The 27,906-nt window shown below is 42.9% G+C and overlaps 1 protein-coding gene across 1 annotated transcript; it reads right to left on the bottom strand.

Moving 5' to 3' along the window:
• Window positions 1-880: 880 nt before the first annotated feature.
• Window positions 881-27,003, bottom strand: CDC5L (cell division cycle 5 like). Its single transcript, XM_028721874.2, has 16 exons — window positions 26,852-27,003; window positions 25,335-25,438; window positions 23,594-23,755; window positions 21,648-21,775; window positions 20,711-20,810; window positions 19,499-19,717; window positions 17,792-17,936; window positions 17,042-17,230; window positions 15,570-15,718; window positions 15,157-15,319; window positions 14,187-14,351; window positions 14,013-14,093; window positions 13,338-13,583; window positions 10,800-10,997; window positions 1,904-2,116; window positions 881-1,456 (listed from the first exon to the last, which is right to left on the bottom strand). The coding sequence occupies exons 1-16, from the start codon at window positions 26,894-26,896 to the stop codon at window positions 1,352-1,354; spliced, it is 2,412 nt and encodes an 803-aa protein (XP_028577707.1). The 5' UTR covers window positions 26,897-27,003; the 3' UTR covers window positions 881-1,351.
• Window positions 27,004-27,906: the final 903 nt, after the last annotated feature.

Below are 27,906 nucleotides of genomic sequence, written 5' to 3'. Positions count from 1 at the left end.
CCCTCATACCTACGGGACCGCCTCTCCTGGTATGCCCCACAGAGAAACCTACGGTCTGCAAATAATAACATCCTCAAGGTCCCAGGCCTCAGAGAGGTTAGGCTGGCCTCAACTAGAGCCAGGGCCTTATCGGCTGCGGCTCCAATCTGGTGGAATGCTCTGTCACAAGAGACTAGGGCCCTGCGGGACCTGACATCTTTCCGCAGGGCCTGCAAGACAGAGTTGTTCCACCAGGCTTTTGGTCAGGGCGCAGCCCGACTCCCTCCTCTGGCAACCTGCACAGAATTTTGCTTAATCGGTTGCCATCAATTTGATTTTAATTAATTTTTATAATGAAATATTTTTAGAATGTGTGATTATTTGACTGTTTGATTATTTGATTGTTGTTAGCCGCCCTGAGCCCGGCTTCGGCTGGGGAGGGCGGGATATAAATAAAATTTTATTATTATTATTATTATTTGCAAGGGTGATTTGTTTTCGTGGGGGACAACGTTGGACGTGTGATATTGTGACGTCACGCATGTAAGCATTGAGACTTCCTCCCTAAGCCAGGCAGAAACTTCTGAGGCTTTGGAAGGAGACACCAGAGGAAGATTTAGGGGACTAGCCTAAACCCCCAGTCCACTCACCACACGTCACGGGAAGCAAGGCTCCTTGGAATGGATGGGAGCTACAGTAAGCAATGTGATACTTTTGTGCTGCACACTTTCCTTTCATGGCACAAAGAGCTTGTGCAGGAACGCTTCCCAGTGAATTCTTCCCTTTGCAATCTTTGGAACTGACTATTTTTCACCTTGCCAGTCTTTTTGGTTTTCAGGGCACATTCTTTACATAAATAAATATTGTGTTACAGGCAAATAATTTCAGATTCCATTCAAGCTACTGGACACAAACACAGTTTAATACATTGCTTTACACCCCAAATTCACAGTACATAGCCGCTGGCACACAGACGAAAGTGTTTGGTTCTTGTGGATCGTAGCAATGGTAAAATAACAATTTAGCAAATGATGTGATTTAAAAGAATCTGCTGGTTTTTCCTTTTAATATCAGAATATCAGTTTGTAAAGGGTCCAAAATGTGGATGTGATCAGCAAAGATCACCACATAACCAATTCTAGGTGCTGGACATTCTACCCTGGACAGCACCCCTTAGTGCGTGTCAATTATCCTCTCTGTCTATGTTTCAATTCACCTCTCCCTCATAAGAGGCATGGCCTTCAGTCTTACGTAAAACACAAAATGGATTTGGGACCCAATTTGCTTATGTTTGATTTGAGACACAGGAGGCAAAACCTATCTATTGCATTTGAGAAATGTTACAAAACATGGCTTAAGCAAGATGTGTGACTTAATATTTCGACTGAAAAGCTTCCTTGTCCAGCATGAACTCTGCAAATCTCTGCTGAAGTTCTTTCTCTCGTTCCTGTTGCCGCTGAACATCTTCCTTTAGACACTGCAAAATAAAAATGGTCAGCTGATAAAAAGGCACCAGAAGTAGCAGAATGCAAATTATTATACGAGCAGGGAGTCTCAGATTATGCAACACAAGCACACATCCCATAATGTACACATAGGAGCCTTTTCCCATGGTGTACCTGCACATTTCTGTTAGAGAAGCTCATGCAACTGTGGATAGGATCAACTGTTTAAAGGAAAAGGAAAAGGAAAAGAAAAAGAAAAAGAAAAAGAAAAAAGGAGACTCCTGATGACATGGTGATAAGCAACACAAAATCATCTAAATAAAATGGACTAAAGTAATATACTATTTTTTTAATGCTGATTTTCTACTCTACTTTTTTTTAATTAATGGATGCAGCAACCTCTAATAAAATTACATGACTTAACACAACTTTTGCCACCTTCCTTCTTTCTAATGGCCAACAGAATTTCATGACTTTACCTCTAATCTCCTGGGAATAGCAGCATCTTCATGTTTCTTTAATTCCTCGAATGTGCGCAATTCAAGATGAGCTTGTTCAATTTGATCCCACAAGTCATTTAATTGCTTTATGAGCCCCATCGCTCGAGACTGATAACCACCAAGCAATATCTTCAGTTTTTTCTCCATCTTGGCAGCCCTCTTGGCTTCTGTAGTCATGTGACCTCTGTTAATCTATGGAAGACATACAGCCTGCATATTATTCACGGAGTAAAACTGTGCTAACAGTTACATTTCTGAAATGTATTCTGTCATGAGCTGTGGAGCTGTAATTCAGGAACAGAAGAAATGTTACACTATAAAACCTTTTGCCTCCAGTACAGGAAAGTATAAACAAAGACTTTTCTGTTACACTGGAGCAGAGGTCAGCAACCTTCTTCAGCTGTGGGCTGGTCCACCGTCCCTCAGACCATGTGGTGGGCTGGACTATATTTTGGGGGGGAAATATGAACAAATTCCTATGTCCCACAAATAACCCAGAGGTGCATTTTAAATAAAAGAACAAATTCTACTCATGTAAAAACACACTGATTCCCAGACCGCCTGTGGGCTGGATTTAGGTGGTGACTGGGCCGCACCCGGCCCCTGGGCCTTAGGTTGCCTACCCCTGCACTGGTGGATCTGTTAGGGAGACAGGTTTGGATTTAAGGAGTTTGGATGTAAGGCTCTCAGGAGTTTGAGAAGTGACACACAACAGATAGCAGAGGCACAAAACAACAGCAAGGGGAAAACAGAACACGACACTGGATGGGTAGCTGAAAACCATAAAGACAAAAAGGAAATGCTAGATACATCATTCAGGGAGCTGAGGTTCCCTCAACACAGAATGGCTGCTACTTGGGAGTCTGCTTGAAATTGCATCCACATGTCACTGCTTCACACAGCAAGCAATTAGCATACAGTTGCTTGCCAAATGGGTGGGATGCTCCCCTACGGTCTTCTGAATACTGCTGCAAAAGAAGCCCTTTTAATGCCACCAGTTGATGAAACATGATCAAATATGGACCAGGAGAGGTATAGAATTCAGCATCTTTATAAAAAGGGCACATGGACTTGCTTCTTTTTAAAGGCTATTTTTATGGGAAAGCATTGTGCAAAACATATCAAGTAATTGATAAAAATTAAATATTTCAGAAATTAAATAACATTTGGATATTAAAATACTATGGTAAGCCACAGTTAGAAGAGTATATTTAATATTTCCTTTTTTATTCTTCATTGGAGCAGCACACTGCAACTAATATACCACCAATTTTTTGACAGTATAGTACATTTTCCACTATGCTATTTTTTCAGATTTTGTAAAATTTAAAAATATATTGTTTCATAAAATTAGTGTCATCATGAATGAATACAATTCAAAACAAACTGGGCAACTGGAATGGATACAATACCAGAGAAATCTAAAGTTAAATTAACTTTTTCAGATCACTCACTCTAAGAAGGACGTTTTCTTACATACACAACTCTTCAGGCATGCTTAATTAGTATTTTAACAGTTTTGCTGTGGGCCTAAATTTTGTTTCATAAAATCTGAATAATGTAAGCAAAATGTATGCAACTATGTTGCCATCTCTCAAAATATTTACAAGTATTTCAATAAGAAAAATCTCCAAGTAAATATTTGAATTTCTCTAATTATCACATTTATAATTGCTAAACCACTGAATATAACTTTTTAACCATTTACTTTTTAAATTTATGAATATTTCAGTTCAACTACTTTTGGCTGTTAGAAAAACTGTTGAGGTATTTACACAGCCTGTAAAATTAACATAGTAGTTTTGTTTACTGAATATGTCAGATAAGGGAAGTGGAAAAATTTCCAGTTCTGGAACACTCACATCACTTAACTGCTGAATCCTCCTTGCTAATTATAATTTGACCACTTTAAACTGGTCGATTAAATGCTGCAACTGTAGCTTTACTCCCTGATCACTGTAAACAGCTTTTTCCACTGGAAACATTGGAAATCTTGGGGAATGGCTAAAAGAACCTCTCCCGCAAAATATGCAGTATGAAGAATTTTTATTTAAGACCATCTACAGCCTTAGGAAATGATAACCACACCACTGAATCAAAGCTGAAAGGGACCTCGAGAGGTAGTCTAATGCATTCTTCTCCAGACACAGGAAATTCACAACTGAAGCCAGGGAGCATCGTGGATAAAGTGATGCAGGCATTCCCCTGTTCCTGGTTTGGCAGCCCTAGTCATTTCCACAATGAGACAGAAAAGGAAATCAGATTACAGATATTCAGAGTTCCTCTAGGGACCACGAACAACTGGGAGAGGCCTACCAGCTGTCCACAGGCCTTGTGTGTGCAACCTGCCCTACAAAAACACTTTCATACTTATCTGACTGGTCAAGCCGTATTTATGGTGATAAACTGCAGCAATTTAAATAGAGCTTTTCATTTAAACAGTGGACAAAATATGAACAAAATTGAGTAGTTCAGTGCAAGACATTTTTACCAACTTCTTATTCCATTTAGATACCCAGCACCTCCAGGGAATTTCTGGACACTAAAGGAATCAGAGAATTGGAAGGGACACTGGAAGGTGCAAATGCATTTGCAAAAAGGTGTTGCACAACACTGAACAGCCTGCAAACTTTAAAACATCTAAAAATAATAAATACTTCCAAGTGTGAGAGGAATAAGCAAGAGGAAACTGAAATGTGGTATCAAGGTTTTACTCCCTGTGATCAGTCATTTCCTCCTCCTGTCTGAGATAAGGTGAGGCTCTTCCCTGAAACAGAACCTTTGTGATTCTTTCAAAAACATACCAGTAAGACCTTCCCTAGAGAGATGGGAAGCATTCAAATTTTTACACTCTCACACAAAGAATCCATGTCTCTCTATATTACAGTCCTACATTGATGCCACACAGTAGTTTTGCCTTTTGCTCCTCAACTGCCTCTGTCTAGGTCACGGGTGTCAAACACAAGGCCCGCGGGCCGAATCCGGCCCGCCAGACCTCGTCATGTGGCCCGTGTTGCCGCCGCCGGCCGCCAGCCTTCACCTTTTATTCTCACGCTTTTTTTTTTTACACAAGAAAGCCGCCTCTTCAGCGCATGCGCGACAGCCTACAAGCCAGAGAACGTCTGCCCTCTAGCGGCGCCGGCCGTTCTACACAGGAAACCTCCACTTTACATGCATTCAGGAAACCTCCACTTGTTTTTACAGATACAACCGGCCCTTTGAGGGTGACCAAACTGCTGATGCGGCCCCCGATGAATTTGAGTTTGACACCCCTGGTCTAGGTAGTTGCCTTGGTGCAGCCTTGCAATGGCCTGGGGCCACCAAGCAGGTTGCCTGGGAGAGCAAGTTGCTTTTTGGTGTTAGTGTAGACAGGTACAAGCCAAAAGCTGTTTATTGACTAGGGCAATATTCAATACTGAGATGCTCTCCTGCCTTGGTGTTAAAATGAGGAGCGGGGAAAGGGAAGCAACACTTTACAGGAAATAGGTGGCGGTTTCCACAACGGGAAAGGTTAGAGCAAAGCAGGGATGGTACAACACTGAGGCAGAAAGGGACAAGAAAAATAATAGCAGAACTTTGAGTAGTGAGAAGGGAGAGCAGTTGTTCAAAAATAGTTTTAGCAAGAAATAAAAGAGAGAGGTACAACATAGAAGTCAAGGTCTAAAAGCTTACATGGGCACAAGGGAGCTCAAAGGTCTCCTGTTGTTTAAATGGGTGTGCGTCCAGGGGGCTGATGCAAAAGGGAAGCTCCAGGGGGCTAACATGGGGGGTGTGGGAGGGAACTGAGGAGCTGGTCCCAATACTTCATTTATAATGCTCTATTCGAAAATGCACTCCGAGACATTACTGCCTTTTGTTTACGAAGTGTATGCTAATAGTTCCTTCTCTCTTCACTACTAAAGCCCTATCAAATCTAACCTATGCATGCTGTACTTATCCAAGCAGAAATATATTTCAAAGTGCATGGAATGGAGAAGTGACTGCATTTGGAATATTAAATGTAACTGATTCAATTTGTCTGGCATTATAGATGCATGTTTCGAATATTTATAAGGTAAAGCATGCAACTGATATGATAAAACCTATCATAATAAAAATAAAAATATTTGGACACGGTCAATCAGTAGTATTGAATTTCTCTTGTAATGTTTGTAGAAAAACTGAATTCTAAGTTCTAAAATGGAAGAAAACAACATTTTCAAAGGACCTCCTCCCGACTATAAGAAAAAAAGTTTTTAACCAATATGCAGTATTCTAAAGTCAACCTTTCAATGAATGAGCTAAAGGGTTGTATCCAACAAAATCATCCCTTGCACGCAAGAGGCACACCCCCCCGAACCCCCTCTGCTTCAGAGAGCTGAAAAAACCTCCAGAAACTGAGGGGGGCTCACGAGGAGAGGAGAGGGAAGGAAAGTTCCATTGTGCAAGTGGAAGTCGTTGCATGCAAGGGACAACTTTGTTGGATACAATCAAATGTCTTGAATAGCTTACATCTGAAATAAGGGCAGAATAATAAATAGGTAATTTAATAATAATAATCAAAATTTATTTATTTATTTATTTATTTATTTATACCCCACCCATCTGGCTGGGTTTCCCCACTCTGGACCGCTCCCAACAGATTAAAAACACAAGAAAACATCAAACATTAAAAACTTCCCTAAACAGGGCTGCCTTCGACTGTATTCTAAAAGTGAGATATTTCCTTGACATCTGATGGGAGGGGGTTCCACCGGATGGGAGCCACTACCAAGAAGGCCTTCTGCCTGGTTCCCTGTAACTTGGCTTCTTGCAGCGAGGGAACTGCCAGAAGGCCCTCGGCGCTGGACCTCAGTGTCCGGGTTGAACGATGGGGGTGGAGATGCTCCTTCAGGTATACGGGCCAAGGCCGTTTAGGGCTTTAAAGGTCAGCACCAACACTTTGAATTGTGCTCGGAAACGTACTGGGAGCCAATGTAGGTCTTACAGGACCAGTGTTATATGATCTCGGTAGTCACTCCCAGTCACCAGTCTAGCTGCCGCATTCTGGATTAATTGTAGTTTCCGGGTCACCTTCAAAGGTAGCCCCACTTAGAGCGCATTGCAGTAGTCCAAGCGGGAGATCGCAGTGTTTCCCAACCTTGTGCCTCCAGCTGTTTTTGAACTACAACTCCCATCATCCCTGACTAGCAAGACCAGTGGCAAGGGATGATGGGAATTGTAGTCCAAAAACAGCTGGAGGCACAAGGTTGGGAAACACTGAACTAGAGCATGCACCACTCTGGCCAGACAGCCTGCGGCCAGAGAGGGTCTTAGCCTGCGTACCAGATAGAGCTGGTAGACAGCTGCCCTGGACGCAGAATTGACCTACGCCTCCATGGACAGCTGTGAGTCCAAAATGACTCCCAGGCTGCACACCTGCTCCTTCAGGGGTACACTTGCCCCATTCAGGACCAGAGAGTCCCCCACGCCCACCCACACCCTATCCCCCCAAAACAGTACTTCTGTCTTGTCAGGATTCAACCTCAATCTGTTAGCCACCATCCATCCTCCAACCACCGCCAGACACTCACACAGGACCTTCACTGCCTTCAATGGTTCTGATTTGAAAGAGAGGTAGAGCTGAGTTTCATCTGCATACTGATGAACACCCAGCCCAAACCCCCTGATGATTTCTCCCAGCGGCTGCATGTAGATGTTAAAAAGCATGGGGGAGAGGACAGAACCCTGAGGCACCCCACAAGTGAGAGCCCAGGGGTATGAACACTCATCACCACCACCACTTTCTGGATACAGCCCAGGAGGAACGACTTGGATGATGGACTCAAGGGCATCCTGATCAAATTTGCAGATGACACCAAACTGGGAGGGGTGGCTAACACCCCAGAGGACAGGATCACACTTCAAAACGACCTTGACAGATTAGAGAACTGGGCCAAAACAAACAAGATGAATTTTAACAGGGAGAAATGTAAAGTATTGCACTTGGGCAAAAAAAATGAGAGGCACAAATACAAGATGGGTGACACCTGGCTTGAGAGCAGTACATGTGAAAAGGATCTAGGAGTCTTGGTTGACCACAAACTTGACATGAGCCAACAGTGTGACGCGGCAGCTAAAAAAGCCAATGCAATTCTGGGCCTCATCAATAGGAGTATAGCATCTAGATCAAGGGAAGTAATAGTGCCACTGTATTCTGCTCTGGTCAGACCTCACCTGGAGTACTGTGTCCAGTTCTGGGCACCACAGTTCAAGAAGGACACTGACAAACTGGAACGTGTCCAGAGGAGGGCAACCAAAATGGTCAAAGGCCTGGAAATGATGCCTTATGAGGAACGGCTAAGGGAGCTGGGCATGTTTAGCCTGGAGAAGAGGAGGTTAAGGGGTGATATGATAGCCATGTTCAAATATATAAAAGGATGTCATATAGAGGAGGGAGAAAGGTTGTTTTCTGCTGCTCCAGAGAAGTGGACACGGAGCAATGGATCCAAACTACAAGAAAGAAGATTCCACCTAAACATTAGGAAGAACTTCCTGACAGTAAGAGCTGTTCGACAGTGGAATTTGCTGCCAAGGAGTGTGGTGGAGTCTCCTTCTTTGGAGGTCTTTAAGCAGGAGTGCTCTGATGGTGTTTCCTGCTTGGCAGGGGGTTGGACTCCATGGCCCTTGTGGTCTCTTCCAACTCTATGATTCTATGATTCTATGAGGAAGGAGTGGAACCACTGTGTAACAGTGCCCCCAGCTCCTCTAGACGGTCCAGAAGGATGTCATGGTCAATGGTATCAAAGGCCACTGAGAGATCCAGATGATCTAGGAAACAGCTTTCACCTTTGTCCCTAGCCCGCCGGAGATCATCGACCAGCATGGTCAAGGCAGTTTCAGTCCCATGATGAGGCCTGGATCCTGACTGGAAGGGATCCAAATGGTCCGCCTCCTCCAGGCATGCCTGGAGTTGTTCAGCAACAACCTACTCAATCACCTTGCCCAAGAATGGCAGATTTGAGACTGGGCGATAGTTGGCCCTATTAGCCGGGTCCAAAGATTCTTTTCTAAGAAGCGGTTTAATAACTGCCTCTTTCAGCAGGTCTGGAAAGGCTCCCTTACATTCACCACCCCGCAGAGTCCATTGCCAGCCCTTCCCGGCTCGCTTTTATGAGCCAGGATGGGCAAGGATCAAGGAGACAGGTGGTCGGTTTCACTAGTCCAAGCAGCCTTGTAGGTAACAGACTAGAAATGGTTCGAAGCAACTTGACTAGACAGGACTCTAGCACTCTCCCGCCCTGGCCCTGCTCCCACGGTGGAGAATCCAGGCTTCCCGAGCATTGCATCCAACATTGCATCCAAATTCTCCTAAACAGTGAGAGAAATGGTGCTAGGGCTGCAGGGAGAAGTATGAAGCTACTACTATTAATTATATTTAAGGTCTCCAAGCAATTTACTTTTTCTTTAAAGTAATGTACACACAAACAAGCACCCTCCACCCCGAGCTGAACTCAACCGTATGTCTTTGGAAATAAAGGGGGGAAAAAGTAAAATTGTATACTGTGCATTTCTCAAGAATTTCTCAAGAATGATCTCACACAGCTTATACTTAAACTTTAATAGGTAGCCTTCTCTGGACTTCAGCATGAAATGCAGTATTTATTTTAGCAATTTCATACACACACACTCACACAACCTTTTTTTGATGGGTCTTTTGTGACACTAGCCAAATAGTGAATCCAGCTAAGATTATGGAATTTCCTCCCCAAATCCATATAATAGGCACTGCAAACAGTCATATAAACAGAACAGTTTTGTCTTTTTAAAACAGAAAAAACACCATTTTAATCAGTCTTTTAATTGGTGGGGCTGCACAACAAGAGTATTTAAGGTACTATATCATTCCACTCAATAAAAATATTGAGCTGAAGAGTAAATAGGAAAGCGACTGACAGTTCATCTTTCCGTGTCACCTGAAGTATTCCACAGAGCAATGGTGCCTTCTGCTGGCCAACATGGAGTAGAAGTTCATTCTAAGACAGAACTAGGCTCCTTGGCCAGGAAAATGAGCCAGCTCTTCTGCAGGAGTTGCCTTTCTTTTCTATTCTACACACAGCACTCATACCCAAGGATGGGTCAATCAGGCCATCCTTTACGTTCCCCAAACATTCAGCTCCACATATCTGCCCAACAGTTCCCTTGCCTTTTGGGGTGAAACTGATGTAGCAAAGATGATCACCATGTAAAGTGTGAAGTAACTTTGAGATGGCACTAGTGCAGATACTAAGCTTGTGTGACACAATGTATTGCACAGGGCTTGTAGAAATCCCCTTCTTGTACTGTACACTTGAATATATAAATATTTTACGTTAACATTGTGTTGCTCTGCCCAACTTTAAACTGACAAAATATTTTTAAAGTGTATGCTGTCAATTTACATTCAACATCCAGCTCCTCAGCACACAAACATAGAAGCCAGATTTGCCAAAACAGATATGAAACACTGGAATCCATTCACTGCATCCCCCAACCGCGAAGCTTAGGCAGAAAGAACAACTACTACTTTCTTCCAGCTATCAGGAGGGCAAGCTGAGGCCCACCTCTAGTCACAAAACTGAACTAGGTAACCACAGGATGAGCATAATGTTGGAGCGTATCAGGATACATTAGCATGACCAAGAAGCACCACTTCCTGTTTTTGGATTCAACTTGATTTATCCAGTATATGAATGATGCCAATTAAGGCCAAGTGTCACTAGATGTTTTTCCTTAAAAAAATATTTATTTTTTCAGTTCTATAGAATTCCATTGAAATAGCAGTGCCCCTGCTTCCAAATTAAGGATAAAACACAAGACAGGACACACGGTACAATGTCAGATTAAGCCTGTTTCTCAAAAGGAAATGTATACCAACCTCAAGTCTCTTCTCTAGGGATTCAATTCTGTCTTTTTTACTGGCCAAGTTGGCTCGTGTGTAGCGATTCTGCCCAGGAAGGAACAACACCTGGCTGTAACATTCTTCCCACACCTGATTATAGGCTTCACTTGAAAGCTCTCCATGGCCCATTCCTTGCTTCACCACTTCCATTTCTTGGGCCAGGAGTTCTTCAGCCTGTGTGTTGAAATGAGGGATTGGTTACAACTTCACCTTTCTTGCTGTTCTTGAACTATATAGATAACAATTTACAGGGCAAACTTCTCCATTTGAAGAGCAGCATTTTCTACTGTTTGTGTCAACACACCTTACACAGTCACATACAAAACATAAATCATCAGTGGCACTTTCCCCAGTTTTCACATTGCATTTGCTGTACAGAACACAGTGGTACCTTGGTTCTCAAACACCTTGGTACTCAAATGCCGAAAACCTGGAAGTGTTCCGGTTTTTGAACGTTTTTCGGAAGCCGAACGTTCAATGCGGCTGTTGGCTATTGTTTCCGGGCCACCTGCACCAATCAGAAGCTGCGCCTTGGTTTTCAAACATTTCGGAAGTCAAACGGACTTCCGGAATTGATTAAGTTTGGCACTTTTGTTTTTGAGGCTTTTTCAGTTCATTTGTTTTGACTGTGGAAATGGATAAAAGCCCCCCATCCAAACAATGACTATCATCAGTGCAGGTAAGAAAAAAATATTTTTATTTTTATCATCTACGATACTTACTTATTTTATAGTACAGTACACTGATTATTGCTTTCGTTTTACGGATCAATGGTCTCATTAGATAGTAAAATTCATGTTAAATTGCTGTTTTAGAGGTTGTTTTTAAAAGTCTGGAACGGATCAATCCGTTTTGCATTACTTTCTATGGGAAAGCGCACCTTGGTTTTGGAATTCTTTGGTTTTGGAACAGACTTCCGGGTGAAGATTAAGTTTGAGAACCAAGGTACTCAAATGAGTATACAAAATGAGTATACACACAACACCCCTTCTAATTCATTTTGTTGTTGTTTAAGTAAGCAGTCCATGTGTGTATTCATAAAGACACTTCCCACATAACAGCACCAACCTATATGATTCTGGTCTTAGAACTGGTTCATAGAATTGTAAAGTTGGAAGGGACCTCAAGGGTCATCTAGTCCAAACGGATTCAAAACATTTTGGAATCGTGGGCCAATGTGAGGAAGATGAAAGAATGTTCTGTAGAACTCTGTTCAACTTTAAGCATTTGTTCTGTAGAACTTACATTATTTTATACTCAGAGTAGGGAGTAAAGAGTTCATAATCCATGTGGATCTACACTACAAGGCAATTACATAAAGCCACCTTAAATCCGGATTGTGGAATTTTATGTGTAGGTATTCTGGGAACATATTCTAAGATATGCACTATTCATTTAGGGTGCCAGTTATTTCTGTAAAGCCTCACCCCAGTGAAGTAGGAATGCACTCAGTCCCTCGTACGCAATAAACATGGTCTTGTCACTGCACATTGCAGGGAAAGATCAGTAATGATAGATACAGCTACATTTTGGGCAGCTTGTCTGTCACTACCAATCTTCTCCCCCATTTTTAGCTGTGTTAAATGTAAATGTGAATTAATTATGGAGAACTCAAACTGTAACTACCAGGCTAAATATCAGGTGCTTGTGATCTACTGGGTCTTGGGCAGAGAGGTATAACATCAGATGCACCACACCACATAGTTTTTTAGTTCCCTCTTTTCTAATAAAGAGAAATAGAGAGATTGGAGGGAAAGTGAGAACATGTTTAGACAGAGTCAGCATAGCACAGTGGCTAAAATGTTGGACTAGGATCAAGGAGACTTGACCATGAAGCTCACTGAGTGACCTTGGAGCAATCACTTGCTCTTTGCCTAACTAAAATGAAAGATGAAAAGAACCATGTACACTACTTGGAGGAAGAGTGGGATGTAAGTATGATCAACACACACCACAAATTTATATTGGTTCTATATATTTTGAACTGTAACTGCTTATCCCCTAAATCTCTGGGAATTGTAGCTTTGTGCCTGTGCTAAGAATTCTCTGTTAGAGATCTCTACCCCCAGACACACAACTACTGTTCTCAAGGTTCCTTAGAAAAAATATCTGAAGCGTGGATTTTCCCCAAAAAAGGAAGAGGAAGGAAGAGGCACACATATGCTAAAAAAAAAACTAAAATGTGATCCCATTTTTCAAGTTGGAATTATAGTGGGCCCTGGGTTTAAAAAGACTGGTAATGATTGCTGTAAACCACCAGAATATAATTCATAAATTTCATCTAAAAAGATTCTAATTGCCATTCAGTGATGTCCTATCGTAAATCTGGGTGTTAAGCAGAGAGAAGCTTACTGAAACACCATCAGTACTCCCAAAGCACTCCCAAAAGAAAGTTTTAGAAATTTTCCAATCAGCGTAAGAAAGAATAGAATTAGAAAGTTTAAACCTTGCAAAATGTAGTACTATGGTAGGCAGAGAGCATAAACAATGCAGAGAAATAGGATATATATATACCTTTTTGATGTCTTCCTTTGAGTATTTCTCATAAGGATTGTGTTCAAGATAAGATAAGTGTTCTGTGCTACCGGGTCCAAACCCTGGGACTTTCCCCTTTTTGCCTCCTGGGAGTTCTCCGTAAGGGTGATGCACAAGGTCAAAATGAAGCATGGTAATCATCTCTTTCTTAATCAGCTCTTCACTCTTCTGTAAATCTGTTAGAGGTGGCTCTACATTTAAGGGTCTCAGGATTGTTTCATTTACCTAATCCAAAAAAACAAAAACAAAAAGCCAGCCTTTTAAGAGCAGCCACTGCTGCTAGTCATGTAACACTATATATGTGATAATCAACTGTTGCATTACATCAAGAGGTGCTTTAGAGTGCCAAGACACACATTAAATCCACAGAATTTGACAAAATCAGAAAATAATGTCATTTAGCATTATAACAGCTTGGCCAGCAACCAGCTGGTGGACCAGTGCCCTGACCTACACTTCCTACTGGCCAGCAAATCCACGAGTCTTAAATGGCATTTTCCCCACTTCTTAGGGGACAGACTTAGCTCCAGGCCTCCAGTTACTAATACTGATACTGCAGCTTACAAATATTTATTATTCACCATTTTACTGATAGCATTCCCTCCCCTCAGCTTTAAACTTATTTCATCTTCTTCAGAATTAGGAACAACTTACCTCAGAGGGTCTTGGCAAATCTTTCTGAACTGCTTTGTGCATCCGCTTTAGTGCCTTTATACGCTCCATTTCTCGAATACTCTAGAAAGATATTTAAGACATGAATTAGGTGAAGTTCATGGGAGAAGGACACAGTATGTTACACTGCTTTATAAATCTAATAATTCATTCTACCTGCTTGCGAGCATCTGCATCAGCTGCATCCTCTATATATGTATCATCTGCATTATGATCTTCGAGTTCCTTTTCCGCATTTTCAGGTAGGACAATCTCAAAGTCATTCTTTGGAGCAGGAAGACCCATAAGTCCGAGACGCAAATTTTCACGGGATTCTCTTTCCTGTTGGATGTTAAAGTAATTTAATACACTAAATGTTCACTTTCCTAAAAACAGCAATAAAGCAAGCAGTCATTTTATTTTTAAGCCTGCCTGATGATTTCAACTACTTATGGACCAGCTTTGTGTCCTTCCTTTCACACTGGGCTCAGAGTTATGAAATGACTCAATTCTCAAAAGCCATGAAAGGTCGTGACAGGCAATCGTCAACAAGTCACTTTGGGATTTGAGGGCGATCACTGTGATTGCTCCCGTCTATTTCTGTGACCACAGTGGCTGCAATCACAGAACTTGAGCTGCTGCCCAAATGATGTCTACAAACGTGTGCACCCACAAAAAGCCACAACTGCTTGCCTTGATGTGATCAAGTGCATATTCTTAACTCCAAATGCACTTCCTTAAATTAGAGAATACTTATATAATCTACTCTGTAAAAGTGAGCTGAGGAATTTGTTCTCCCACCTCCAGCCCCCGGCAATGTTGCCAACTCCCAAAGTAGCTTGGTGGTGGTGGGGATTTAAGATTAGGAAAATGGGTGCAAGGAAAAAGAAACAGTTAAAATGTATCCCCTTTGCTTGTCACTACTCTAATCAAAACTAGAGCATCGACGCTTTTAAAAAAAATTGTAAAAAAACCAGGAAATCTAGTCAGTGCCCGTAATTATGTTTGTAAAGATTCAAATGAATTCCTATTTGTTTTTGGAAGACATAATGGGGGTGGATGGATCCATCATCATTCCTGAGAGCCCCCACCTGTGAAATGCAATGGATAAAATTGTGGAAATGAAAATAATTTCCTACTTACTTACCATATGTTTTGTATAGGATGGATCACTGTAATCCGCCATTCCCTCCTCAGGATTAATATTTAGTTTATCACGCAAGGGAGTTCTCCCTGGAGTCACACCTACTACCGGCTTAGGAGTCATTCCACTATGAGGAGTCAGCCCTTCAGCTCCATGGGAAGGTGTCCTAGAAAAAAAATATTTGCTCCAATTTTTGTGCTCATCTTTAACTGTTTAAAGACTACCAGCCTACAAGTCCCTGTTTTGGATTTGGAATTTATTTTCAGCAATTCATCATGGGAGAGGAACCTGGGAAATCTGGTGTCCAATACATACACACACACACACACACACACACACACACACACCCTTATTAAAGTAAAAGAAAGCTCAAATGTATCTTTGCCCTTCCCCAACAGCTCAGGTAGATGACTTACCTGAAGGGTGTGGAAAGCACTGTATTTGGCGTCTGAACAACTTGCCTCTGAGGTGTTACTCCAGTGAAGTCACTCTCATGGAGAGGGGTATTCAGACCACCTTTCAAGGGGGTATCAACATTTGTAAGAGCCATCAAATTCTGGGCTTCCTGCATAATAAGATAGTAGATAGATAGATAGATAGAATCATTTTCCAAACTAAAATTCTACAAATATATATATAAATATATATACATATACATTATATATATATAATGTATATATATATATAATATATATATATAGTAGGGGCTGCACTCCTGCTTGCTCCACTTGCTGCCCCCTGCCATTCCCCCCACATTAACTCCCTGGAGCTTCCCCTTCCCACTCCATGAAACCACTAAGCTCACTTTTCACCTTCCCAACCCATTCCCAAAGTTATTTCTCTCTTCTATTCTACAGCCATGCTTTGCACCCATTTTCACCTTTGCTCCCATGTCCATGCCTCCTCCCTGCATCCTTTTGCACAGCACTCTTATAAACAAACCACTCCTGTGGTAACCTCCCAAATCTTTCTCTTCCAATACGTTTTCCTTCATCCTCACATTACTGAAATCTCTGCTGTTGTTTAAAAGAGCCACTTTCCCCCTTCGTTCTCACTATACTGAAAACTTCTCCCATTCCTCAGCTACCTTACAAGAGCGATAAACAAGGCAGAGCCCTCAAATACTTCATACCTGCTTTGTTCAATCTTCTGCTGTTGTTTTATACTGCCCCTTCCCCCCCTTCTCCCTCTCATGCCATAGACACCCGTGTTGTGTGACCTGCCTTCTATTTTGCTCCCCTCCCCCATGACTGCATGCAAACACAGGATGGTGATGAGGCACTGCAAATGCTCTAAATGTAAAATGACAGCCTTAAATTTTTATGTATATAGAAAGATATTCCAATGTCAAAAGATACTACCTATTGATGGGTAGGAGGAAAAATAAACCACTTTTTTCCTTCTGCAATTACCCACAAACCACCAATACCAATCCAGTGAGTCAAGGTGCAATTTTCAAAAAGGAACCAAATGTTGCTCAAATATCAACTAACAAAATTGGATGAAAAGTTAGTATTTTGCTTCTTTCAAGTCAAGAATACAAATTCCATTTAGTCATACTGAATATCTAGTATAATGGACTGATAAAAATGTCTTCCACTGACATCCTGGGCTTTGTTCCTCTTGCAGGTAGGAGAAAGGATGGCTTGTTCCGGTTGAAACAAAAGTCTATCTTTGAGCTTCACCTGCCATCTACTCTTCCTGCTATGCAGCCACCCGCAAGCTATGTTCCAAGCAGGGGCTGGTAGCTCCCCATTCCCCACAAGCCATGCAACACAATGGAGCAGAGGTGGAAGACTGATTGCTTACTTCACTTAACTACAAATAAAATACGAAGCTGCAAAGGATACCAGTGCAATGTTAAAATGAAACCATATTTAGGCTTTACCTGTAGGATCCTGTCCTGTGCTGCCGGCGTTTTAGGTGTTCTAAGAGCAATGCTATTGTTGGTAACATTGTATTCTGACAGGAGTGTGCTGGATGCCGAGTTTGTGATCCCAGATTCCTCTGCTGTTTGACGTGCAATCTCACTTGCTTGGCCAACTTTAACTACTTCTTCAAGTTCTGTATCTGAAATCTTAAGAAGAGGAGATAAATCCATACATCGCAATGAATATGACAGGATTCCTAATAAACTGAGAAATACCCAACAATGAAAAGTTGTCTTAACTTCAGAAACACTAGCTGTTAAAACAGTGCCATAGGGACTGCCCTTAGTCAATATACCAACAGGAAAAAGGCAGTTGCTTCAACTGGTCAAGCCTACATCATTTTCCCTCCAACTTAACTGGGGAAAGTGGTACAACCTTTGCTAGTTTTGCAGTGCTAAAAGCGTTTCCTGCAATACGATGTGTCTGGCACAATGAAATAGTGCTAAAAAGGATGGTGCTTCCAAGGAGAATATGCAAATGAATGGATATAAAGCTACCCTGAGAGACTCTCGCACTGCAAATCTGGGATATGAAAAGGGGGCTAAAAAGGAGGAGTCCATGGGCAACATGCATCGGGAGGGGGGAATGCAGATTATATGTGCACATTTGAGCCTTAGTTTCTGGAAAGCCTCATGATTTGGGCACATCACATGCATCTGCAGTGACTTAAACAAATCACAAGGCGGTGACAGGAACAAGCAACTTACCTGAGGAGCTGGAAGCACCAGCTTGCTTCTTTTTTTTGTGAATTCTGACACACCACTAGTCTGAAGAATTGCTGAAGGTAAATCAGACTCTTTTTTCCGTTTCAGCTGTTGCCTATCTTTCTTTCGCTCTCTTCCTTCCTTTTCCCTATTAAAACAGAAGTGCCTCAATTAAGTACCAATGATTAATAATTCAATAAATAGTTCAGAAAGGCGTGGGGTGCTTTATCTATTGCACAAGTGGAGGTTTTTAAAGTCACATCATATTGACAGATGAATATAAAGTTTTGTTGTTATTTGCAAGACAACTGTATTAATTTGAAGAGAAAAGTGGCATCAGGGTGGTGAATAACAAAATAAAAACTTTTAGAATCAATAAAGATCCATCATTAAAATGGCTGGTTTCTCAAGAAGATTTTAAACAACTTGAAAAGCTTGTTGGCATAAAAAGCCTTCTGGACACCTGAAAGCCAAAATGAGGATGCCTGCTGAAAGTGATCCACAGGATGCAACCGATAACATTACATGCCAGACTTGTGGCTGAGGCCAGTTGGGCCTCTGAAGCACAGAAAACAACCAGTACTCTGCTGCTTGTAGCATTTTATTGTCTCTGAAGTTATGCTTTTATTACATTTTTATTCCTTTCTATTGTACAGCACCTTGATAAATTATTTCATAAGATGTCTAATAAAGGGTAATATTGTTAGCTATACTCAAGGTAGACACACTGAATTCCATTGACTGAAGTTACAAAAGTGCACTGATTTCAATGGCTCTACCGTCTATCCCACGTTTAACTCAGCAGGATACCAGCCATGACAAAAAAAAATCTTGGTGTATCTGTCCAAGAATACTTAATTTATTGATTAAATTTGGTCTTTCATAATTATCCTTACCATTTATCCTAGAGACCTCTATCATGTCATTCTTGCAAGCCTTAAAAATACACGTTAATCAGATTCCTTCTGTGAGGTTTTAGGATTAGTTGTCAAGGCTATGTCACCTCACTTATTTAAAATTAAATCTTACTTCTTCTTTTTACCAACAGAGACTCCAGTAACACCAATATTGTCTCAAATCAATATAGTTAATGGTCCAACAGCCATCACAAATAGGACTGCAGATAGAGGACCTCTAGGAATCTTTAGATGGTAAAAAGGAGATGACATATGCCCATCAGTTAAAGAAACATGACTTTTTGCTGTACCACTCTCAGAGATAAGGAACAGATCTGTGTGAATTATACAATAATGCCTAAGTTTAGAACCAATAATTCTGTGCTACATTTAAAATATTCTTGATGCAAGATTTGGATTTTGTTGCATGACAACAATTCCTAAATTAAAGGGGAAATGGGAGCAGAACAATAAAAAAAATTAGGAACAGAACAATATTACTGTCCAAGCCACCAAAGTGTCTTCCTTTACCAGCTCCAACTTAAGTTTTCAAACAGCCAACAGAGAAAAGCTAGATATTTTAATGATTTTCATTCCACAAAAACAATAGTTAGAAACTCGGGTTACCTATTAAAAAAGCTAAGACATTCAAATGCTAAGTCTTGTAAGAATTCACAAAAAGTAAAGATAAGCAACAGTACACAAATGGATGGAATGTGTCATAGCACATACTGTTGGCAACATTATACAAGACTTTGCTCTGTGCCCCTTTTGCCCCATTTAAACGTAACTTTTCAGTCAAGAACCAACTTACGATCTCAGCTCCCCATCCAAGTCTTGTTGCCTTAACTTCCTAAAATCTGCATCCAGGGCTTGGTAGTTTTCTTCTGATGTGTCATAAAAACCTGCAGCAGGTTTCTTCTCAAATGGGATTTCTGCATTGTAGTCTACTCCCCTTTTCTTCTTTCTTTTCTTCTGGATCTCAATCCCTGCAGCTCGAAGTTCTCTCCTCTTCTGGAGGGCAGCAAGGCGCCTGCAAAGGTGTGATAGATTAACACAAATCTGAACAGCTGTTATTAGCTTTGAAAAATAGGCCACTTCTAGAGGAAGCATTAACTGTGGTGTACTGTGTAAAATGTTTGCAGTCCATACTGTGTAAAATGTTTGCAGTCCATACAGTCCACACGAGACATCAGTTTTGAGTCATGAGATCAAAGTCTCAAAAGGCTTTAACACAAAGTTTCAAGGATCTGCTTGATTTTACTTCTGCTGCTGCCAGATTGCAGAGCGGGGGCGGAGGAAGAGAAGAATCTTTCTTGAACTCCAAATCTGTCAATTTAACAAATCATCCTGAGTTTCTGGACTTCTCATAAAGAATGCCTGAAAATTCAGAAATTATTAAGAAAGGTGCATGGTTTGCAAGCAATTAAAACAGCTTCTTGTTTATTTCTTACATCTGAATCCAAATCTTACACTTCAGGCTTTTATCCTCGCAACTCTGCAAGACTGGTCAGATTGAGAAATATTTACTTGCACCAAACCATACATTGAGCTTCATCGCCAATGCTGAATTGAACCTGGATTTCACCCATCAAAGCTCAGCATTTGAGCTGCTTACAGTTTATTATTTATAGTCATTTTAATACTTAGAACAGGCAACTAGCAGCATCAATAAAACCTAGTGACTTGGGTCATTAATAAAAGGGAAGAGGAAAATAGGTGGGAAACACAGGAGCACTGCATTGAGATTCGAGATCCCATCTCAATCTTAGCCCAATATTTATTTATTTTCCCAACATTAGACTCCAACAGATAGAAAACAAACCATGTGCCAAGCATGACTTATCATCTTAGGGAGAGATGCAGAATCTGACAGTGTTTGTGCAAATCAATTAGGGGTTGCAAGGAGTAGAATTAACCATTCTGCTGCTATCTTATGACAAGACAGCTATTCCATCCCTTGGAGAAGCGTCCTGCCTCGACTGGAGCTCTGCCAATTAACAGTTTTAGCTGAGTCAAGTAATACCTAGCTTCTTCCAGCTGCTTCTCTCTTGCTTTCCTTTTGGCTTTCTTTCCCTGAGTGTTAGCCAACCGAGCTCTAGCTTCAGAAAGCATCTCGAGTTCATCTGCAAAAGGAATGTACACAGTTCACACACTCTCATTTACACCTTGCTCTATGAAATAGGTAAGAATGAAATGCTTCTCAGAAGTGGGAAAATCTGTATGCTAACAGATCCCAGGTCCACCAATAGTTTGTATATTATGACTTTTTCTTTAACATGATAGCAATAAAATTTATTTCTTCCTATCAAACTGGAGTCGCTTCAAAGTTAATTAATTAATTTCCAGGCAGAACTTTAAGGGGGATCCTTTGGAAAAACCTCCAGCCTGCAGACCTAATCCAGTCTGCAATACCTCTTTACATGCCCCTCAGCACTCTCTTTAAGACTTGCCCTTTATCACTTGGCCATGCCCTTTTCCCAAGTTTCACTCTGCAGTGAACTAGCCATGCAGTCAAATATCTCTTCCTGTAAGGCCAGTTTACTTCATTCCCCAAGAAGCGGAAATGAAACAAATGGTTGGCTTGCTACATTTCATCTCTGAAAAGGAATGCTTTCTCAGCACACACGAGTGATATGGCCATGATGTTTTATATCTCTGTGCAGCTTTAGCCTGTGAGCTAGAAAAGGGGAATTCTTTTTCTTTGCAAAGATGAAACACAAGCCAAGCTCTATTCATGTGTACATGGCGTGTCTCTGTTTGTGAGAGACAAATAATGTGATGTATGCTAACAGAATTCTGTGCTTGGGGGAAGATTCTTCAGCCTTGCAATAGCTGACTGAAACCATAAAGCAATTGATGGGCTAATGAAGGAAAGTAACAAAAGGAAAGAATTGTGCTATATAATGAACGTGTCAAAGGATGGAGTGGGGACAAATTCATAAAAACTGTTTTAAGCATACCCTCATCCATATCAATAGGGTCTGGTCTGGCTGGCTTGGTTTCTGGGTTTGGGTCAATTTCTCCGGGTTTAAGTTTTCGAGGATCATCAGCAGTTTCTTCCTCATTGTCTCTTTGAGCAGCCTTATCCCTGAAAAGATAACATGTAGAACAAGTGCAAAAATATGAAGCAAATATATACCAATATAAGACATTGAATGGACTTAAGTTATCCATATCTATTGATATCAGCGGTTCTCCTCTCAGTATGACTTAGTTGGATACAAACCAAAGCCAATACAACCAACACAAAGAAAATCAGGAGCTATCAACATGGTGCCCACCAGTACTTCCTATGGCACAACCGAAAAGCCTCAGTAAACATCCCCTCAAAAATCCAGAATACAGTTCCTGCTCACCCACCCACTCCTATACTGAGCACGACCTCCTTAAACATGTTCACATTTCATGGATGCCAGGACTGAACACCCATCTTTCCATCTGTTCTGAACAGAAGAGAGGTGCAAAGAGTTTGTGAGTGTGCAGGTGACTGATACAGTCACTTTCTTACTTCATTGATGGGACAGGCATTTTGTGATGCCCTATCTTTTTCTGCTTTTTAAGAGATGGCAGCAATAGGTCATGCCCCACAGCTGTCATTTTGAGTTTGCTGCCCATATTTGTGTTTGATGCTGTACACAGAATAGAAGATGGCAGGATCCCCAAGGACATGCTCCACGGGGAGCTGGCTTCCAGTACCAGGCCCGCTGACAGACCAAAGATGTCTGCAAACATGACATGAAGGCTGGCTACATTTTTTCATCTCCGCCAAGCTAAGCAGTTGGCTCCTTATCTCTCTCGCCCTGACCTAGCCACTGTGATCCACGCGACGGTCACCTCCAGACTGGATTATTGTAACTCGCTCTACGTGGGGCTGCCCTTGAGACTGACCCAGAAACTCCAGCAGGTGCAGAATGCCGCGGCGAGACTCCTTATGGGGTCCTCGCTGCGAGATCATATCCATCCGGTATTATTCCAGCTGCACTGGCTCCCGGTGGAGTACAGGATCAGGTTTAAGGTGCTGGTTTTAACCTTTAAAGCCCTATACGGCCTAGGACCCTCGTACCTACGGGACCGCCTCTCCTGGTATGTCCCACAGAGAAATTTACGGTCTGCAAATAAAAACATCCTAAAGATCCCAGGCCACAGAGAGGTTAGGCTGGCCTCAACTAGAGCCAGGGCCTTCTCGGCCGCGGCTCCAATCTGGTGGAACGCTCTTGTCACAAGAGACCAGGGCCCTGCAGGACCTGACATCCTTCCGCAGGGCCTGCAAGACAGAGTTGTTCCACCAGGCCTTTGGTCAGGGCGCAGCCTGACCCCCTCCTCTGGCAATCGGCAATCTGCACAGAATTTTGCTTGATGGTTGCCATTAATTTGATCTTAATTTGATTTAATTAATTTTATAATGAATGTTTTTAGAATGTCGGACTATTTTGATTGTTGTTAGCCGCCCTGAGCCCAGCTTCGGCTGGGGAGGGCGGGATATAAATAAAATTTATTATTATTATTATTATTATTATTATTATTATTATTAGGGAATCCCTTGCAGATTATCAGAGTGTCTGGAGACAGAAAGTCAAGTCATGCATCTACAGCAGTGACCAGATGAGGAATGACTGCTGGAGGAGTGCAGAGAGCACACACACTATGGTGCATCTGCAGCAGCACAACAGGACACCTTCATCTGCCCCAGCTGCAACAAAAAATGTCTCTCCTGTAACAGTCTCTACAGCCACAGCAAGCCTCTAACCGTTTGACTTCACCCCCCAAGGGACACTCCTCAATTGTCTCTGGATGCAAACAACAACTCTTAAACACCTAAAAGCTTTCTTCTGAAATCCTGAGTTAGTTCTGTAACTAGGTCTCTCAATATCAAAAACTAACTTCATTATAGAGCAGAATTACTCACAGGAGAAATTCATAGTGTTCCAAGCACTGGGCAGCTGTTCTCCCAATAATTGGTGCGATTGTCCTCCACTGAGTTGGCATAAGTTTGGCCAAATGCAACAACTTCTCCTCTTCTTCTCGGGACCATTCTGTTTTCTTGATACTTGGGTCCAGCCACTCATACCTTGTTCAAAATAATAAAAATGAGAATTTTTTCAAGATACTGTTAACATGATTAAACACCTATAAATTAGCTCCACAGAGGATTTCACATAGCCTTTCTTGAATCTTCTATAGTATATAGATACATAAAGAAAATGAAAACAGTCCCAATTTTGCCAACTTTTTTCTCATAATTACTGTATCCATAAAGGTAATATATAGGCTACTTTCAAAGTATGAACTGTAATCTACACTGAAAAACTAATATGGCCCAGGCAAATTAAAAAATGCCCTAAGCCAGAGGTTTCCAACCTTTTTGAGTCCACGGCTCCCTTAACCAACTACCCGTATTTTTTTGCTCCATAAGACGCACCTGGCCATAAGACCTAGTTTTTAGAGGAGGAAAACAAGAAAAAAAATATTCTGCACAGGGCATGTAAGGGACTCTCGCTTTAAAGCAAGCAAAGCAAGAGCCGCTTACATGGCTTCTGTCCCGCTTTGCGCAGCTCTCGCTTTGTTTGCCCATCCCTCCTCCCGCCTCGCTGTAAAGCACGGCGATGCCAGAGCAAGAAGAGGAGGGGGAGACACCAGGACAGGTGCTTTCCTTGCTTTCCAGCAAGGCGAGAGGAGAGGCGGACGGGAGCCATGGCTCCGGCTGCGGAGGCATCCCTCAGCTCGCGACTGCAGCAGCAGCCGAGGGATCCCTTTGCCGTGCAGTGCATTCGCTCCATAAGACGCACAGACATTTCCCCTTACTTTTTAGGAGGAAAAAAGTGCGTCTTATGGAGCGAAAAATATGGTACATTCTTTCTGCAGCACCCCTGTGGGGCTCAGGAGTCCAGTTATGTCACCCCTTGCCTGCAGACCTGGCAGCCTCACACACTTTTTCGAACACCCTCCCTAGTGGAGTATTACCTCAGCATCCTTTTCTCTCCCCTCTCCTTGAGAGTCCTCTGGGCAGCTGCCGCTGCTGTCCCTGGCTCTGAGTTGCTGCCCCACCACCCAAAAGAGAGGTGCCTCCCAGTGGCACCATTCACCTGCAGAGCTTATAGCCAGGGCTGCTGCAATAAACAGCTGTGCCAGCCTTTCGGAGGCAGAGAAGCAAGAGGGCATCAGAGGGAGGGACGGAAAGATATGACAAAATTAGGATACACCTGACAACACATTACATACTTGTGCTTACTCTCCCCCAAACTATAATATGAGCTGGAAAGTTCCACTTGAAATTTGTTTGATAATGTAGCTGAACTCTGTAAGCTCCATCTTACAAAATACACAACTTAAAAAAGCCAATCTTGTAAGAAGAATATCAAAGAATGTAAGCAGCTAAATGTAAAGCATGAATCATTATTAATGCAGGAAAATTTATCTCACTTGGATTTCACTTAGCCTCTGGATATATTTGTGCGATCCTTCTCTGCACAGAAACAATTACTGTACACAAATTTACTTATTTTGATTGCAGAAGAGTATTGCGCAGGAATTTCTGACACAGACAATATGTAGTCCCCACTTCACCTGCCTTGACTTGATAAACTCTGATGAAGTTTCCCAATAACAACGTATCAAAATTCCCCCATAGGTTATTTTCTGGTACCTACCATCTGGCTTTGCACTGCTTTGCTGATTTTCTGTGTAGTAAAGAGGCAATACGAGACCATTGGTTTTTGCCATATTTCATTACAGCTGCTTTAAGAATTTCATCCTTAAAACGAAAAGAGAATAAAAGTGTATTAGTCATTACCACAATACCCTATGCAAAAAAAGGCAAGGCAAGGCAAGCTTTTTTCATCCCAACAATGATGCTAAAAGAATGCATCCCAGGGGAAAAACCTTTACTGCTGCTACTGGAGTAGGCACACCTCACTCAGGTTGAGTACGAGAATTCCATCACAACACTGCACAAACAGCTAAAGATAAGATAAACTCCAGTATTTGGGGGGTTTTATTGAAGACTAATGACAGTGCGTCCAGGAACTGCACACATGGTTTTAGTATGTCAAAGCCTGCAAAACTGACTAAAGCATAGGAAGAATAGAAAGTTGTGTTTTAAATGTCCCCTAAGTGCCATAGCCTACTTACTATGACTACAACCACAAGCAGAAGTTTCATGCACTTATCTGTGCCTACAAATATGGGGCTTGTTTAGGATGTTGTTGTTTAGTCGTCTTAGTCATGTTTGACTCTCCGTGACGCCATGAACCAAAGCATGCCTTGGAAACTCTCACTTTCTTCTCAAAGCTTCTCCTTTTTTATGTCCATGGAGTTTTCTTGGCAAAATACTAGAGTGGCTTGCCAGTTCCTTCTCCACGTTTAGGATGTACACACACTATTTCTCCCCAGCTAGAGGACTTCATGTAACAGCTTTTCATTCTGGGTATGGAGAGGTTTAAAAGGCAATAGTGCCATCCTGTATATCAGACATGGGAACCTTTGGCTGCCCAGATGTTGAACTGCAACTGCTGTCAGCTGCAACAAGCCTGATCACCAGCCCGGGGTGATGGGAGTTGCAGTTCAGCAACACCCGAAAAGCCAAACGTTCACTATACCTGGCACATGCCTTAAAAGCTGATCCCCAGCCATCCCCACCCAGTTCTTTCTACCTTTTGACAAAGACATTTTAAATTGCTACCAAGCACTCCAGGACCCCAGGGTGAAGGGCAGGCATCCAAACAAAACAATGGAAAGCAAAATCCAACAAAGGGAAAGTCTTGCCCGCAAAGCCCAAATAGAAACTTTTCATTCTGGGGCGCTAAGTTCCAAGGGGGGGGGCGTGCCAGCTCCAACTCCCCAGGAGGATTCACAGCAAGAGGAGAACAAGTGGGTGGGAGGCTGCTACAGACACTAACATGTATTATTATTTATTGATCGGATAAGACTGTGCCTCTCGCAACCTTGGCATTGCTTCCTTCTTTTTAAAAAATCTTTTTTTAAAACATTTATTAGGCGCCATCGCCTCCTACGCAGAGACAGAGAGCGCGCTGCTGGTGCGCAGGCGCCGTAGGCCACTTGGCGCAGGCGCACTGCTCTCCTCCCGCTCGCCTCAGAGGGGCCTCCGGAGAGCGAAGGGACGGCGGCGCTCGGGGCGGGGGGGGGCGAGGGGAGCTGCGCCACCTACCTCCGTGTTTCGCCACACGCCCCCCTTGATCATGATCCGCGGCATCTTGGCGGCGGGAGGGGAAACGGCAGCCGGCGGCGAGGAAGAGGCGCGTCAGGTCGCGGCGCGAGGCGGGTGCAGGAGGGCACTGCGCAGGCGCAGCCTTGGACTAGCGGAACGCCGCCTGCCGGCGGGATCGAACTCCGCTTCTGGTTGGAGGAGGAGGAGGGAGGAGGCGGTGCTCTCTTGGGTTTCCGGCGGCGCTTGCGGCGGGGCGCTCCTTCACGGGGGTGGGGGGTGCGCGCGCATGCGCCTTTGAAGCCGCTCCACTCTGGAGGCCGGAAGCTGCCGGGCTCCTTGAAAGCTTTTCCCAAAGCGGAAGTGAGAGTTGCCCATAGAGCGACTTCCGGGATTTCAGGGTCGGGTTCTGTTGAGGCTCTTCCTCTCCGGGGCCGGGGGAGCAGATTCCCCGTAGCTGAGGGGCCGCTGTCCCGGTGGGACGCCAGGTGCCGAGGAGATGAACGACTTCTAGGCAGCCTTTTAGCGTGTGGTGCTTTGTTAATATTTGTATACAGTATATGGGAAGACCGGTCAGGTGGGCGGCTACAAATAATAAAATGGTGGTGGTGGTTGTTGTCGTCCTTGCTGTTCACAGAGTGTCTGCGCTCAATTCCGCGGCGCAGGGCTTCCCTCCCCCCCTCCTCCATATTTGATTCAAGTTCGTCTGGGGGGGGGGAATTCAGACGCGTCTTTCAGTTTCCCAGTTCGATGACGGTGCGGGGCTAAACGCGGAATGCCCTTTTTGTGGGTCCAGCGACCACGACGAGGAAGGAATGTCTGCGTGTCAAACTGGGACCCGGGTCAACGCGCAAATCTTCCATCGGCGGTGAAGCCGCCCGGGAGCCACTGAGGGCCGAGCGCTCCCTTCTCAGCTGCCCCTCTCGAAACAGAGTCGGGCTTGGGAGCTCCTCCTGCTCCTGTTTAGCCCCTTGGCCAAAGCAGTCTGCCATGAACATCGCAAGTGAGAGACCGCTTTGCACCCCATGCCTCCGTTTCCACCGAAGATTAATCTAAGA

This window comes from Podarcis muralis, chromosome 3 (assembly GCF_964188315.1).
Source record: "Podarcis muralis chromosome 3, rPodMur119.hap1.1, whole genome shotgun sequence".
In the NCBI taxonomy this organism is placed as follows: domain Eukaryota; kingdom Metazoa; phylum Chordata; class Lepidosauria; order Squamata; family Lacertidae; genus Podarcis; species Podarcis muralis.
Note: the sequence above shows the minus strand (reverse complement) of the source record. Positions and strands in the feature narration are given on the sequence as shown.

Excerpts from the sequence above, each read along its gene's own strand:
- CDC5L (XM_028721874.2), bottom strand. The coding sequence starts at position 26,896 with ATGCCGCGGATCATGATCAAGGGGGGCGTGTGGCGAAACACGGAG. Across the intron at positions 17,231-17,791 it reads TGGTGCTTCCAGCTCCTCAG|ATTTCAGATACAGAACTTGA; the intron begins GTAAGTTGCTTG and ends CCTCTTCTTAAG. Across the intron at positions 14,352-15,156 it reads CATCCTATACAAAACATATG|GAAAGAGAATCCCGTGAAAA; the intron begins GTAAGTAAGTAG and ends AACATCCAACAG.